Raw genomic sequence first — 16,899 nt, 5'->3', positions numbered from 1 at the left:
TGGTGCTGAACATGACCTGTTACTGTTTTAGTTTATTTAACAGGGAAGGGAATGGCTATTATTTATGCTAACAGGGGAATATATAAGGCATGCTACTTTTTTACAGTAGCAGTCAGTATATAGATATATATAAAATATTAATAAATTTCAGTAAAACAATGTTCGTGCCTTCATATAATTATTGACAGGATTGTGTTTCTACACTCTGTGTCCATTTTATCACCTCCACTTACCACATAAAAGCAATTTGTAGTTCTACTATTACTGACTGTAGTCCATCTGTTTCTCTGCATGCTTTGTTAGCCCCCTTTCACCCTGTTCTTCAATGGTCAGGACCCCCCAGGACCACCACAGAGCAGGTATCATTTAGGTGGTGGATCATTCTCAGCTCTGTAGTGACACTGAGTTTTTAAATACCGTGTCCACTCCTACCTAGTTGGTCCACCTTGTAGATGTAAAGTCAGAGACGATCGATCATCTGTTGCTGCTGTTTGAGTTGGTCACCTTCTAGACCTTCATCAGTGGTCACAGGACGCTGCCCACGGGGCACTGTTGGCTGGTTATTTTTGGTTGGTGGACTATTCTCAGTCCAGCAGTGACAGTGAGGTGTTTAAAAACTCCACTCATACCTGCACAACACACACTAACACACCACCACCATGTCAGTGTCAGTGCAGTGCTGAGAATGATCTACTACCTAAATAATACCTGCTCTGTAGTGCTCCTGACCATTGAAGAACAGCATGAAAGGGGGCGAACAAAGCATACAGAGAAACAGATGGACTACAGTCAGTAATTGTAGAACTACAAAGTGCTCCTATGTGGTAAGTGGAGCTGATAAAATGGACAGCGAGTGTAGAAACAAGGAGGTGGTTTTAATGTTATGGCTGATCCGTGGAGTTCCTCCACACCACATATATAACTACCTCTTTGTAGACCTTTGTGCACTGAGGCACTATAAATGTTTACCTTTACGATGCCACACAGGGTAATTCCTTATTCCAAAGAAATGAACTTAGTACCTCAGTCTGAATTAGTCAGTCACCGGTGGGTGTGATAAAGAAAATGTCAACAAGCTGTTATTCTGAAGTGAGGAGATAAGAAAAAAGCTGGCATTGAGGAAGATCTAAGTGATGGAAATGGATTTTAAAGGTGTACCGGTGCATGGTGAGTTTTTGAGCTTTTTTATGAGCATGTTGTATACCTGTCTATAAATAAATACATAAAATATATAAATAGATTTAGGTATTGTGTAGGAATGTGTGCTAAATACAAAAGAAACATGTTTTAATTCCCTCAGCTGGAGATACAAACATCCCTTTACTGGCACTCGTCCTGTTGGGCAGACGAAATGCAGGGAAAAGCTCGGCGGGAAATACCATCCTAGGAAGAAGGGCTTTCGAGTCTGGTAAGAAGACCAGCCAGTGCGCAAAAAGACACGGCTGGGTAGGCGGGACGAGACTGGCCGTTGTGGACACCCCCGGCTGGAGCACGTTTGGTTTAGCCGATGCTCAGCGGGTCAGACAGGAGATCCTCCGCAGTCTGATGATGTGTCTGCCAGGCTATCAGCAGACTTTTCTGCTGGTCATCCCAGTGGATGCTTTCAGGAGCAGAGATCAGCGGGCGGTGGAGGAATACATGAGCATTCTGGAGCATGCTTGGAAACACACTGTGGTGCTTTTTACCTGGGGTAATGAGCTGAAAGGGAAGAGCATTCAAGAACACATTAAGAGGAGTGGAAAGCCTCTCCAGATGATTCTAGAGAAATGTGACTATAGGTATCGTGTGTTTGACAATAAAATAAGTGATGATGATTCCCAAGTGATTCAGCTGCTTGACATTGTGAAGCAATCATGCACATGTATAACTGACGGAATGGGAATAAGTGAGATTTCTTCCTAATGGAGTATATTAATATTAAGTACTTTATTTTAATTATAGCAAACAGATGTATAGGCATAACATTATGACCACTGACAGGTGACGTGAATAACACTGATTATCTCTTCATCACCGCACCTGTTAGTAGGTGGGATACATTAGGCAGCAAGTGAACATTTATCCTCAAAGTTGATGTGTTAGAAGCAGTTAAAATGAACAAGTGTTAGGATTTGACAAGGGCCAAATTGTGATGGCTAGACGACTGGGTCAGAGCATCTCCAAAACTTTAGTTTATTTAACAGGGAAGAGAATGGCTATTATTTATGTTAACAGGGGAATATGTAAGGCATATTACTTTTTAACAGTGGCAGTCAGTATATAGATATTCATATATATATATATATATATATATATATATATATATATATAGATAAATGTCAGTAAAACAATGTTTGTGTCTTCATATAATTATTAACATGATTATGAATGAAGTGAATTCAAATAGGAAGCAATGAATACAGACACAGCCCCTACACTATTGTTTGACTTGCTGCAATGTACAAACACCACAATCATTAGCTTGGTAAACAGTGCAAACTGTGTGGATGATTTTAAGAAGTGGGATAATTGTTTGATTTGGTTTGGTTTGGTTAGCAGTGTTTGGTTGAAGTAATTTTACTTACAGGTTTGCATCAGGTGTGCAGGCAGCTGTGCTGGGGGTCAAAGGACCCGAGCACTGATGGTTGATGGTATTTGAAGTCCTTGGACTGCACCATTTTGGGGAGGGGGGATTGTTAATATTCCTTTGTATGGTGTTCTGATATAATTGTGTTAGTAATATTGCCTTAAGATAATTAATATAAAATTATTTATTAATGTAATTATGTAATGTATTGGTTTATCACATTATGGTGAACCTGGGAAATGCTAAGTTAGCTATAGTTGGTTTTGTCCAAACCCACAGAGTATTTAAAGAGCAGACTTCAGCCAATGTAGAGAAAGAGGTTCTTCTTTTGCCATGGTGGAGACGTAATGGTGGTGCTGTAGTTAAGAAGCACTTGAGCTTAAGTTTAGTTTAAGTTTGTTTGTTAGTTTAGGCCTTATCTTAGTTTTGGTATATCTCATTAAAATTACAGTGGTACCTTAAAACTCAGTGTTAATTGGTTCTGGTACTGGTGTTGAGTTTTAAAGACGTTTAGTTTCAAGGGATATATGGGAAACCTGTTAATGTGTCCCATGGTCCTGTGGAACTGCATATATTGTAGGCTTATGTAAAATAATGGGGTTGTTTTTGACACTTAAACACTAAAAATAACACAAATATTATATAAAAACACTGAAATAAAAAGCTGATTCTTACAATTTCTCTGCAACCGAGCTATAACACAAGTTTAAAAGTGAAACAGTGATAAATCCAGCTTTGAGTTTAGGGGACGTTGAGTTACAAGGTACCGCTGTTTTTTACTTTATGAATGATATTGTGCACCGGTCATTGGACTTGGAAAAATAAATCACCATTATTGAATCACAAATTCCTGATCCTGGCTCAATTTTTCCATCACCGTTCAGCTCTCCTAAATTTTAGATATGAGCAATTTCATATGGGTATCTATTATTTTATAGCCACACCCTGACTCCTCTGTTTTTCACCTGTTGCAGGTGAGACTCGTTCAGACTCCTTTCAAATGACTCGCAATGACTCACAGTTTGAAGTTCACTTCATTTGAACATTTTCGTTACCTTAGGATTAAAATCTCATTTAAAATGGTGGAATACCCTACGTAGTGCACTTCACAGGAACAACCGGGGTGAATGGAACGCTCTCACAGAATTGGCGCTAAAGGTTGAAAGAACCGCTTTCTGAACCAATAAGAAGTTCTGATTTAAATTGTTAGTAAGAAATGCTGTTATTTGCATTTATTCAGTTTGCGTCACACAGATGATGTGGTAATGAAACGCTTGATTGGCTTTCTAACGAGTTCGTGTTTTACTTCACAACCGGGAAAAGTTTGGATGTTTTTAATTATAAGCACATTTACAAAATAACGGATTATATTCCCAATGGGTCAACACACGGTTATAAATGTAATAGCATCTGGAAGAACATAAGCTAAGATAAGGTAAGCAGTGGTTATGATTTTTTTTTTTTTTTGCTGTGTTTTGGATTTTGGCCGCTGTGCCGTGATTTATCGCGCGCTTTTGTTTTGCAATGAAAAGTTGAAGCTTTTAACTGGTACCTTCTTGTTACGGAAATTACATTCATCTGCACAATGACTAGAAAAGTAAAGGTACTGAGTAAAACGGCAAAATACAGTCGCTAATCTGTTGTTTTTTATCTGAACTTACATATTATTTGTTTATTTCTATGCTACATTTCCAATATATGTTTTGTGTAGATTATATTGACTCGTGACTTGACTTGGACTCTAGCCTAAAGACTCGTGACTTGACTCGGACTCGTATTCTGTGACTTGTGAACATCTTTGATGCAACATAAGCAGTGAAGAAAAAGACACAGGCAGTACAGGTGGCTCAAATAAACCTGTTTAATAAACCAACGTGGATTTTTAAATCCATCATGTACAATATTCTGTCAGTGAAAAAGAAGATTGAGGTTCATTTGCCGGGGCTGTATGATACAAGTCAGAGCATGAGGGGTCGTTATTTTTATTTAAATTCCACAGGTACGACCGACCTTAACTCTTCCTTTCTAACAGAGCGTCCTCTATACATCCTCTATACACAGTGCTTAAAACCAGGATCAGGAAATGCTATCTACAAACTACACAGCTGGCTATACATTTCCTAGAATAGAATAAAATAGCTAGAATACCTTTCTGTCTTCATCTTGCTGTACATTTTCAGACTCATAAGTGGATAAAGGGAAAATATCATTACAAATGTATAGTAAAGTAGCTCACTGGGGACATCATCGCTGCCAGTGCTGCTTTATAACACCATGTATTAATTAACACATGTACAGATAAAAGCAGGCTACGTACACTTATCAGCCATAACATTAAAACCACCTCCTTGTTTCTACACTCACTGTCCATTTTATCAGCTCCACTTACCATATAGAAGCACTTTGTATTTCTACAATTACTGACTGTAGTCCATCTGTTTATCTGCATGCTTTGTTAGCCCCCTTTCATGTTGTTCATCAATGGTCAGTATTCTCCCAGGAACACTACAGAGCAGGTATTATTTGGGTGGTGGTGGACACTGATCCACTCATACCAGCACAACACACACTAACACACCACCACCATGTCAGAGACAGCAGCACTGATGGAGTTTGTAAACACCTCACTGTCATTGCTGGACTGAAAACAGTCCACCAATCAAAAACATCCAGCCAACAGTGCCCGTGTGCAGTGTCCTGTGACCACTGATGAAGGTCTAGAAGATGACCAACTCAAACAGCAGCAATAGATGAGCGACCGTCTCTGACTTTACATCTACAAGGTGGACCAACTAGGAAGGAGTGTCTGATAGAGTGGACAGTGAGTGGACACTGTATTTAAAAACTCCAGCAGCGCTGCTGTGTCTGATCCACTCATACCAGCACACCACCACCATGTCAGTGCAGTGCTGAGAATCATCCACCACCCAAATAATACCTGCTCTGTGGTGGTATGTAGAGAAACAGATGGTCTACAGTCAGTAATTGTAGAACTGTAAAGTGCTTCTGATAAAATGGACAGTGAGGTGGTTTTAATATTATGGCTGATCGGTGTATACGACGTAATAGTGCTTTCAGTTGTTCAGTTTCCTTTAATAGGTCTTCAGTGCCCGCGCATGCTTCGTCTTTACATTCCAATCCAATCCGATCGAGGCTGCGCTCTACAGGAATGTATTTTACAGATACAGGTTGTGAATTCAGAGCTGCCATGCAAAGACAAAACTGAGGTCTCTTCCTATAGGGCCGCGTAGGAGTCCGTGAGAAGACCTGTGGCAGTAGTGGACAAGTATCGAACCTCTACAACCTCTTTTCTTTTACAGGTAAGAAATGCAAACAAACAAACAAACAAACCAACCAACAAATAAAAAATTTGTGCTTCTGGATTGGCATTGCCATCGAGTGGCAGGGCATCGCAGGACTGCTCTTACCACTAGCTTCATTCAAGAAAACGAACCATGACATCAGACATGCACGTACAAATACTTCCATAATGCAAACATCAGTTTATAAAAAAGCTACTGTATTATTAAGAACATAAAAAAACGCATGTTACGTAACGACTCAAGTATTTTTGACCGTTATTGGTGAACGTCGCAGCTGCCCGATCAGCCCGTAATGACCCTGATTGCAGAGAGACCCTAGTAAGCTCTTCATTCTCTCCGCTCAGGGGTCTAAACCGCGCGGCTCAGTCTGACCATCGTAGCCTCCTAGAAGACGTCTTCACATCTGCGTCGATAAAGTGCATTGGTACGATGTTACAGACGTCGAGTCTGTGAGTTCATGTGGGAGAACGCGTCCGTGCATCCGTGCCGGTCCAAACCAATAAATAAAGTCAACAGTCTCATGGAGTCCAGTATAAAAACAATTCATGTCAGTTTAAAAACGAAGAGAACCTCCCATCGGAGGACGGCTTGTTGCGAGTCTTGACAGAAGAATCTCTATTGTTGCGTTCAGTCTTTGGTAGTGATTGTTTGGACGTGTCCGTCATGGAAAAATAATACTAGTTTTTAATGTACTGAATGGGGAAAAAATGGAAAGTGCTCTCTCTGGCTGCTACAAAATGGGAGAATTGAGGAAGGAGAATGGAGAGGAACACTGGTCTCTGGTGCCAGTGGTTTGTACAGCTGTTATTCGTACAGTGTTACGGTGCAGTAACACAATGCCGAGATCCTCCGGTCCACGCTGGCCTTATCTGTTCACACAAACACAAAGGAGACACATTGTAGGCATAAATAAGACTCGTTTACATCTTCAGCATTTAGTGGATCAGACACAGCAGCGCTGCTGGTGGAGTTTTTAAACACCTCACTGTCACTGCTGGACTGAAAATAGTTCACCAACCAAAAATATATCCAGCCAACAGCGCCCCGTGGGCAGCGTCCTGTGACCACTGATGAAGGTCTAGAAGATGACCGACTCAAACAGCAGCAATAGATGAGCGATCGTCTCTGACTTTACATCTACAAGGTGGACCAACTAGGTAGGAGTGTCTAACAGAGTGGACAGTTAGTGGACACGGTATTTAAAAACTCCAGCAGCGCTGCTGTGTCTGATCCACTCATACCAGCACCAGTGTCACTGCAGTGCTGAGAATGATCCACCACCTAAATAATACCTACTCTGTGGTGGTCCTGTGGGGGTCCTGACCATTGAAGAACAGGGTAAAAGCAGGTTATAAAAGCATGCAGTGAAACAGATGGACTACAGTCAGTAATTGTAGAACTACAAAGTGCTTCTATATGGTAAGAGAAGCTGATACAATGGACAGTCAGTGTAGAAACAAGGAGGTGGTTTTAATGTTATGGCTGATCGTTATTGCTGTAAGCTGTGTGGCGTTACACTTACACTTGGTGACGTTCTCTACATCTGCTGGATCCTGCAGGATCTTCGAGAGGCCATCCAGCAGCATGGCAGCTTTGCTGTAGCGGTAAGCAATGTCCTCGGTCTGCTGGAACATCTCATCCAGCGCTGCTGACTGCACCTGTCCCGAAAACACATATCAAACGTTTTGTTGATCCATTACACAGACATACACACACATTTATTAATGCCATCTTTCTAACCATCTCCACTGCGTGGTTGTATATCAGCTTCTCGGCCGTCACGCTGTTTATCTCGTCCACGAAGCGCTGCTTGTCGGAGAAGAAGTGGTTCAGTTTGTCTGTGAGCTGACGGCACAGCAGGATGCAGCTCTTGTAGCGCTCGTTCAGGCTTTTCACCACTGCGGACGAAAGCAGAGCGTTCAGTTGACTGTTCCTGAAGTGTGTAATGATTAGCGTAAAGCTGACTGGCACTACATTGGTCATAGAAAGTACCAGTATAAACAAGATGTAGAGAAATTTGGCGTTTCTGCCTCATGCTAGTGTTTGTACAGTCGTACAATGTCTCTGGAAGGTCAAATAGCTGCTTTGTATGGTAATGGAGAGAATTAGGGTAGTGGGCTCTTTTTGGAGGGGTTTAGGTTAAGACTGCTCAATAGTAACCAGAGATGGGGAGTCGCACACACAGCGACTTCAGACTCGATTCAGACTCATTTCAAATGACTCGGACTCGACTCATGACTCGTAAACAACAAGAGTCCCTAGTGTCAGCATGTGTTAACATTAGTTATGTGTGACAATTAAATATATATATATATATATATATTAGGGCTGTCACACGATTAAAAATTTTAATCGAGATTAATCGCGATTAAAGAACAAAATTAATCTCGATTAATCTCGATTAAAATTTAATCGTGTGACAGCCCTAATATATATGTATTCATCTCAATTAATCGCAAACTAATAATTAAGCAACATTTGAACAGTTATGCACATTGTTATTGCAAGAACGTGTTTACCAATAAAACATTCATAAAATATGATAAAATTATTACATCTAAATTCATTGTAGAAAGCACATTATCTGACAAAAGTGAGGATCTTTTCCTGTTCATGACCCTGACACTGAAAACAGGTGCACCAACCATAATGTTTTGATCTAATATAAGGCATCAATAAAGCATCAAAACACAGATATGATTATTTCATAGATCTATTAAGAAAACCCTTTAATACTGTGTTTGTGCAGAAAGAATACTGGGAAATACTGTTCTACATTACCATTTAAACATCTATAAATACCTGAAACAGTCAAGTTAGCAGACATTATCTATAAGTAATTGACTGTAGCTATATAAAAAAGTGTTAATTAAAACAGTCCATGTAAACGCTTAGTCCATATAAATATCAGATACGAATGTGTTTTTAGAAAACTACAAACATCACAAATATAAATCATGTTTATAACCATGTGATAGAATAACCTGAATAAACTGTAGAGATGAAACATCACACAGAGTTTCACTTTTTACCGGAGGGGGAGGAGGCGGAGCTACACGGTTTTGATGGACAGCTCTAGCAGCCAATGGAAATACTCGTTACAGAGATCGCGTGGTTTCATTCATCTTTTCATCAACACGTAAAAAAAGTGAAAACCGCTAAAAGTAGTTTATCATCGGACAGTTCATGCGCTTTACATCCTAATTCATCTGAAATACAGATAATTACCACAGAGACACACATGTATGTGCCAAATAAAAATAGTTAGATTAAAAATGTTAATCTTGATACATTTTTTTAATCGCGATTAAAATTTTAACGCGATAATTAACGTGATTAACGACAGCCCTGATATACTGTATATACAGTGTATCACAAAAGTGAGTACACCCCTCACATTTATGCAAATATTTTATTATATCTTTTCATGGGACAACACTATAGACATGAAACTTGGATATAACTTAGAGTAGTCAGTGTACAGCTTGTATGGCAGTGTAGATTTACTGTCTTCTGAAAATAACTCAACACACAGCCATTAATGTCTAAATGGCTGGCAACATAAGTGAGTACACCCCACAGTGAACATGTCCAAATTGTGCCCAAAGTGTCAATATTTTGTGTGACCATCATTATTATCCAGCACTGCCTTAACCCTCCTGGGCATGGAATTCACCAGAGCTGCACAGGTTGCTACTGGAATCCTCTTACACTCCTCCATGATGACATCACGGAGCTGGTGGATGTTAGACACCTTGAACTCCTCCACCTTCCACTTGAGGATGCGCCACAGGTGCTCAATTGGGTTTAGTCCATCACCTTTACCTTCAGCTTCCTCAGCAAGGCAGTTGTCATCTTGGAGGTTGTGTTTGGGGTCATTATCCTGTTGGAAAACTGCCATGAGGCCCAGTTTTCGAAGGGAGGGGATCATGCTCTGTTTCAGAATGTCACAGTACATGTTGGAATTCATGTTTCCCTCAATGAACCGCAGTTCCCCAGTGCCAGCAACACTCATGCAGCCCAAGACCATGATGCTACCACCACCATGCTTGACTGTAGGCAAGATACAGTTGTCTTGGTACTTCTCACCAGGGCGCCGCCACACATGCTGGACACCATCTGAGCCAAACAAGTTTATCTTGGTCTCGTCAGACCACAGGGCATTCCCGTAATCCATGTTCTTGGACTGCTTGTCTTCAGCAAACTGTTTGCGGGCTTTCTTGTGCGTCAGCTTCCTTCTGGGATGACGACCATGCAGACCGAGTTGATGCAGTGAGCGGCGTATGGTCTGAGCACTGACAGGCTGACCTCCCACGTCTTCAACCTCTGCAGCAATGCTGGCAGCACTCATGTGTCTATTTTTTAAAGCCAACCTCTGGATATGACGCTGAACACGTGGACTCAACTTCTTTGGTCGACCCTGGCGAAGCCTGTTCCGAGTGGAACCTGTCCTGGAAAACCGCTGTATGACCTTGGCCACCATGCTGTAGCTCAGTTTCAGGGTGTTAGCAATCTTCTTATAGCCCAGGCCATCTTTGTGGAGAGCAACAATTCTATTTCTCACATCCTCAGAGAGTTCTTTGCCATTAGGTGCCATGTTGAATATCCAGTGGCCAGTATGAGAGAATTGTACCCAAAACACCAAATTTAACAGCCCTGCTCCCCATTTACACCTGGGACCTTGACACATGACACCAGGGAGGGACAACGACACATTTGGGCACAATTTGGACATGTTCATTGTGGGGTGTACTCACTTATGTTGCCAGCTATTTAGACATTAATGGCTGTGTGTTGAGTTATTTTCAGAAGACAGTAAATCTACACTGCTATACAAGTTGTACACTGACTACTCTAAGTTATATCCAAGTTTCATGTCTATAGTGTTGTCCCATGAAAAGATATAATGAAATATTTGCAGAAATGTGAGGGGTGTACTCACTTTTGTGATACACTGTATATATACCTGCAACACACGCAATGGGTAAATGTTACAGCCAGCTTCCGGCGTAGTGATGAAGCGTCGCTCCCTACTCCCTACACAGTTTGTTGTTCACTTCATTTAAACATTTTCGTTACCTTTGGATTGGAATCTCACTTGAAAAGCTGGAATACCCTATGTAATGCACTTCACAGGAACAACCGGGGTGAATGGAACGCTCGTACTGAATTGGCGCTAATGGTCGAAAGACCGCTTTCTGAACCAATCAGACCTTCTGATTTTAATTGTTAGTAAGAAATGCTGTTATTTGCATTTATTCAGTTTGCGTCACACAGATGATGTGTCGATGAAACGCTTGATTGGCTTTCTAACGAGTTCGTGTTTTACTTCACAACCTGGAAAAGTTTGGAGGTTTTTAATTATAAGCACATTTACAAAATAACAGATTCTGTTCCTAATGGGACACACGGTTATAAATTTAATAGCATCTGGAAGAACATAAGCTAAGGTAAGCAGCGGTTATGATTTTTTTGCTGCGTGATTTATCGCGCACTTTTGTTTTGCGGACTCTAGCCTAAAGACTCGTGACTTGACTCAAACTCGTATTTTGTGACTTGTTTATAGTAACTCTCCAATCCATTCCAACAAGTCTAAGACAAATCTGTACACAAGCGTATTTGAAGCAGATATGCTGTGTATACCAGGGATTTTAAAACTTGTCCATGATTTTTACCGCGACCCAGGCAACACAAGCAATGCATCAATCAAAACATCATACAAAATGTCCTTAATTAATAAAAAAATTGTGGCAATCTGATCCCACTGTGGTTTACAAAATGTAACATAAAGCCTCCACAAGGAAGCGTTTATTCAGTTTTTATATAACTCTCAAAATTAATTACTTTTTTTAGCATTTTTCCCAATCTTCCTCCTAATCTAGTCATATCCAATTACCCGATTACATTATGCTTCCTTTCTACTGATGTTAATCTCCACCTTGGTTGAGGAGAGCTGAGACTGACACACGCCCCCTCCGACACGTGTGCAGTAGCCGACTGCGTCTTTTCATATGCGGATCAGCTCTGTGTACAGAGAGACACCCCCTGATTGACGCATTATCCCTCGACTCTGTGCAGGCGCCACCAGCCAGTAGGGGTCGTGATTGCATCAGTTATGAGGTCCCGTCCGGCATCCCCCTAGAACATCAGCCAATCGTTGTTTATGTGGGTGCACAGCCTGCCGGATGGAGTTTTAAACCGATGCGTTCGAAATGTCAGCTCTGGTGTGCTAGTAAAAATTAGGGTTGCATTAGGAAGGGCATCTGGCATAACAACTGCGCCAGATCAAGTATGCAGACCAGAATGATCTGCTCTTGCGACCCCTAAATATGGAGGCTGAAAGAAAACCAGGCAGTCAGGAACTGGAAATGACTAGACTGTAAGATTAAGTTCTATACGGACTCACCCTGTTTTACTGCAGTCGAAGGGTTTAGCTTGGCTGATTTGATCTGAGCTTTGGCCAGGTGCAGAGATGAGGCCAGTAGCTGAGCTGCCTTCATGTACAACACCAGCTGCTCCACCTGCCTGCAGGGGGCGATACAGAAAAATGTGAGAACATATACATTTAGTAGTTGCACTTACACAAAGCTGCATACTAAGAAATCTGATAATGAACTGGGTGTGCAGTTGTATTGCAGTTTATTGAAGCTTCATTTGTACTCTCAGTACGTTTCAATACGTAATGTAAGCGTTTACGTTTCATGTTATCAAAATGTAACCAGCTACTGTGAATCAGATTTGGATTTATGAACAGGTCAGGTATGAACACCTCGCTGTTGTGCTTCTCAAACCATTCCTGAAGCATTTTTGCTCTGTGGCAGGGTGCATTATCCACCCATTAGGGAATACCGTTTTCATGTAAGGGTGTACATGGTCTGCAACAATGCTTAGGTAGGTGGTACGTGTCAAAGTAACATCCACATGGACGGCAGGACACAAGGTTTTCCAGCTGAACATTACCCAAAGCATCACACTGCCTCCGCCGGCTTGCCTTCTTCCCATAGTGCATCCTGGTGCCATGTGTTCCCCAGGTAAGCGATGCACACACACACACACACACACACACACACACACACACACACCCGGCCATCCATGTGATTTAAAAGAAACTGTGATTCATCAGACCAGGCCACCTTCTTCCATTGCTCCGTGGTCCAGTTCCAATGCTCACGTGCCCCCTGTTGGCGACTGGTCTGCGGCTATGCAGTCCCACACGCAACAAACTGCGATTAACTGTGTATTCCGACACCTTTCTATCAGAACCAGCATTAACTTCTTCTAACGTCTCTCACTGTCTTCAAAAGATGATTATAAAACGGATAGTTCCGGTCCTAAAATCTGATTGGCTGAGCCGCGTTCGAAGCCGTTGTAAAATCCCCGATAAACGCACACCCAGGACCGCCTCACATCATTCCATATTAATACGCCACTGAAAAGAAAAAGTGAATGTTATGTTCGCCCTCATGTTGCCTAGCAACACTTAACGGACTACCTTGCGTCGCGGAAGAATGCTTTATTAAAGCAATAAGCCACGAGAGGCCGTGCGTAACTGTAATTTTAGCACGGGGATGACGTTTCCGCGTCGTGCCTAAAACTTCTTTCCCGTGCTAAAATCATAACAGTAATGCACGGTCTCTCGTGGCTTATTGCTTTTATAAAACGACGGTCAACATAAAATACAATAAATACAACAATGTTTAATTCATAAATGTATTTATTGTGTATAAACTTACAATAAAGCATTCTTCCGCGACGCAAGGTAGTTCGATTAACAGTGTTGCTAGGCAACATGAGGGCGAACATAACATTCACTTTTTCTTTTCAGTGGCGTATTAATATGGAATGATGTGAGGCGGTCATAGGTGTGCGTTTATCGGGGATTTTACAACGGCTCAGCCAATCAGATTTTAGGACCGGAACTATCCGTTTTATAATGTAAGTTTATACACAATAAATACATTTATGAATTAAACGTTGTATTTATTATATTTTATGTTGACCGCCGTTTTATAAAAGCAATAAGCCACTCGCGAAAACGTCATCCCCGTGCTAAAATCACAGTAACGCACGGCCTCTCGTGGCTTATTGCTTTATTAAAAACTCACCTTTGTACTAAACACTTAAGCTGAGAACTAACACATACCTACTAACGCTCTTATCCTACTGTTTACTTAAACTGGAGTGTTGAGTAGGGAAATATTTACTGTGGAAGCACTTCTGTAAGAGTGTCTGCTAAATGCCAAAAGTGTAAATGTAAAGTAAGTCATTAGAAGTTGACATTTATTGAACTCTCTGTGCATGTCTTACCCCCACTCTTTGCTCAGCTGGCTGATCTGATCCACCACGATGCTCTCCTGAGGTGGGTACAGTGAGGCTGCAGAAACGCCCAGGTCGGCTCCTCCGGCCCTCACAGCGGCCATCTCCAGGACACAGTCGGTAAAGGACAGCATCATTCGCAGGTGCATCAGTGTGTCCGTGTGCTCTCTCTGCCAACACACACACACCAGCGTACTATTAAAGCATTGTTCTTTTTAATTCACTGTCTGTTTTACCACCACTATATCCTATTAAGGTTCACGGTGGGTCTAATTCACTGGGCGAAATGTAGGAAACCCTGGACAGGTCGGCAGTCCGTCACGGGGCGAACACACACACACACACACACACACACACATTTAGGGTAATGTCATTCACTCTATATGTTCGTGTTTACCTCCATCAGGGTCTCCTCGGGGAGCTCAGGGGCCTCGAAGGTGATGAAGCCATCGAGGCTGGGCGGGGAGGTGCCGTAGGGGACGTAGCGCAGGCTGCTGGGGGCTGCCTCCGCCCCGGGGGGAGAGCTCCCCATGGGCAGAGAAGGGGGAGAACCCACACACACCTTTCCACTTGTGGAGTACAGCGAGCCTGCTGAACTGTTGGAGCCCACTGAGGAGAAACATACACACCAACATCCATCAGTATGTAAATCAGAAGGTCTATGGTTCAAGCCCCACTATTGCCAGGTTGCCACTGTTGATTCCAATTTAGCCTTATATGGTCACAATTGTAAATTTTATATAGGTCGGCAGGGGGTGCAGATTACAGTATCATGCCAACCTGCCATGCCACTATAGGCAAGTAGGAGGCATTAACTCACTTCTGCTGGAGGAGTTCCTTGAATTTTCAGTCTCGCTTTGAGGCTGCTTTGCTGGTCTCAGTCTGGCTTTTTCCGCCTGCGCTTATGCTGGCATTCTTTATCTTTTTTTCAGAAGAATGGGGCACTATTTATGCGGAAATTGCCTCGAATTGCCTCGAATTATCTCCTATATGTGGACCCCAGAAAAGAATCCACACCAGAAACAATTCTGTATCCTTGTTTTTGTTACTTAGTATTTAGAATTTAGTTATTAGCACAACACATACCCTAACAGCCAAGCAAGGTATCGCTTTTAATATAGACTATGCTAACTGAGTTGGGACGGACGGCGGTAGCGGGGCGAAGCTCTCACCTGATGTGGTGCGAGGCCGTGTGCTCAGGTGGCTGCAGGTGGGAGGAGTGCTGCTGCTGGGGGGTGAACCCACAGTGAACACCACAGCACGGGGACTCGCCCCGCCCACTGCCAAATTACACGACCCTGCTGGGGGTAGGGGTGTCACGCACACACATACACACAAACACACAAACACACGAAAAAACACAACAAAGGGGTCACTCACAGGTTTTTCGACACACACCAGACGCCAATTAGAGCATCTCATGCAGCTCATTAACCACCCATGAGCCAAAACATAATGACCACCTGCCTAACAGACTGTCAAAATAGCTCGATCCTCCTCTGGGACCACCTCGATCCTCCCCCAGGCACCCTCCAGCACCCGTAAGATGCACTGCAGTCAGCATGGCTCCAGATACCTGTGGCAACCTACCAGGATCTTATCGAGACACTCCCAGCCCGTCTAGCTGCAGTCTGTGTATATTCCTGGCCGTGAAGTGGACAAGTGCACATTTCTGCTAGGTGGTCCTAATGTTTTGGCTGATCGGTGTATATGACAGCAATTATTGTCGGATTATAGCAATTACCTGTGTCCATAGGTCTCTCTGTGTTTAAGCTGTCCGTGCTGCCCTGGTACGGCTGCCCTCCCAGAGTGATTCTGACCGGGTGCTCTGACAAACGTCCTGTGCTGACAGATCTAAGGAGAAAAAAACACGAATTTACTAAACCTAATTTTTCCCAATTTAGTCGTATCCGATTACTACTGATATTGACAAACACTCTGACTGAGGAGAGCCGTAACTAACACACGCCCCCTCCGACACGTGCGAAGTAGCCGACTGCATCTTTCCACCTGCATGAGGCGGGTTCATATGCGGATCAGCCTCTGTAAGGGCGCCGTCAATCAGCCAGCAGAGGTCGTAATCAGTTATGAGGAATCCCCTCTAGTACCCTCCCTGCAAATGAGACGATCATTGTTCGCATAGGCGCCCAGCCTGCTGGTAGCAGTTCGAGATGGTGTTTTACCGCTGCGCCACCTGAGCGCCGAACCAAATTTTTATTTGATTCACTCTCAGTCACTTTCTTAACCGCTTATCCAGTTAGGGTCGCAGGGGGGTGCTGGAGCCTATTCCAGCTTTTCGATGGGCGCAAGGCACACAGTAACACCCTGGACGGGGCGCCAGTTCCAGACACACATACACACACCCATTCACCTATAGGGCAATTCTGTGTCTCCAATTAACCTGACTGCATGTTTTTGGACTGTGGGAAGAAAACCGGACCCCCTGGAGGAAACCCACGCAGACACGGGGAGAACATGCAAACTCCGCACAGAAAGGACCCGGACCGCCCCGCCTGGGGATCGAACCCAGGACCTTCTCGCTGTGAGGCGACAGAGCTACCCACCTGCCCCTTATTTGTTTCAGTGACGAGCAATTCCATTTTTTTATGAATCTGGCAACATCTGGGAGCAGAGGTGTGGATTTACATGTCTATACTAGATTTCAATCTTCACAAATTCACCATCATGGATCAG

The 16,899-nt window shown here is 42.9% G+C and overlaps 2 protein-coding genes across 4 annotated transcripts in view; one reads left to right on the top strand and one right to left on the bottom strand.

The window, feature by feature from the left end:
* The first annotated feature begins 849 nt into the window (after positions 1 to 849).
* LOC134334250 (GTPase IMAP family member 4) lies at positions 850 to 3,570 on the top strand. Its single transcript, XM_063016487.1, has 3 exons — positions 850 to 1,167; positions 1,301 to 1,821; positions 3,541 to 3,570. Exons 1-3 carry the CDS (start codon positions 1,134 to 1,136, stop codon positions 3,568 to 3,570), a joined length of 585 nt encoding a protein of 194 aa, XP_062872557.1. The 5' UTR covers positions 850 to 1,133.
* An 843-nt stretch (positions 3,571 to 4,413) lies between these two features.
* The window catches only part of ulk2 (unc-51 like autophagy activating kinase 2), a 53,043-nt gene continuing 40,557 nt past the window's right edge, over positions 4,414 to 16,899 (bottom strand). For 2 of the 3 annotated variants that reach the window (XM_063017257.1, XM_063017259.1), the window contains exons 20-27: positions 15,950 to 16,059; positions 15,378 to 15,506; positions 14,603 to 14,814; positions 14,197 to 14,375; positions 12,296 to 12,414; positions 7,630 to 7,787; positions 7,412 to 7,547; positions 4,414 to 6,758 (exon numbers count right to left, since the gene is read on the bottom strand). In XM_063017257.1, the coding sequence (XP_062873327.1) occupies positions 6,694 to 6,758; positions 7,412 to 7,547; positions 7,630 to 7,787; positions 12,296 to 12,414; positions 14,197 to 14,375; positions 14,603 to 14,814; positions 15,378 to 15,506; positions 15,950 to 16,059 (1,108 nt within the window). In that variant the 3' untranslated portion in view covers positions 4,414 to 6,693. The remainder of the gene's footprint in view (positions 6,759 to 7,411; positions 7,548 to 7,629; positions 7,788 to 12,295; positions 12,415 to 14,196; positions 14,376 to 14,602; positions 14,815 to 15,377; positions 15,507 to 15,949; positions 16,060 to 16,899) is intronic. The other variant, XM_063017258.1, reaches the window with a different exon arrangement.

The sequence above is a fragment of the Trichomycterus rosablanca genome, chromosome 20, assembly GCF_030014385.1.
Source record: "Trichomycterus rosablanca isolate fTriRos1 chromosome 20, fTriRos1.hap1, whole genome shotgun sequence".
NCBI lineage: Eukaryota > Metazoa > Chordata > Actinopteri > Siluriformes > Trichomycteridae > Trichomycterus > Trichomycterus rosablanca.
Note: the sequence above shows the minus strand (reverse complement) of the source record. Positions and strands in the feature narration are given on the sequence as shown.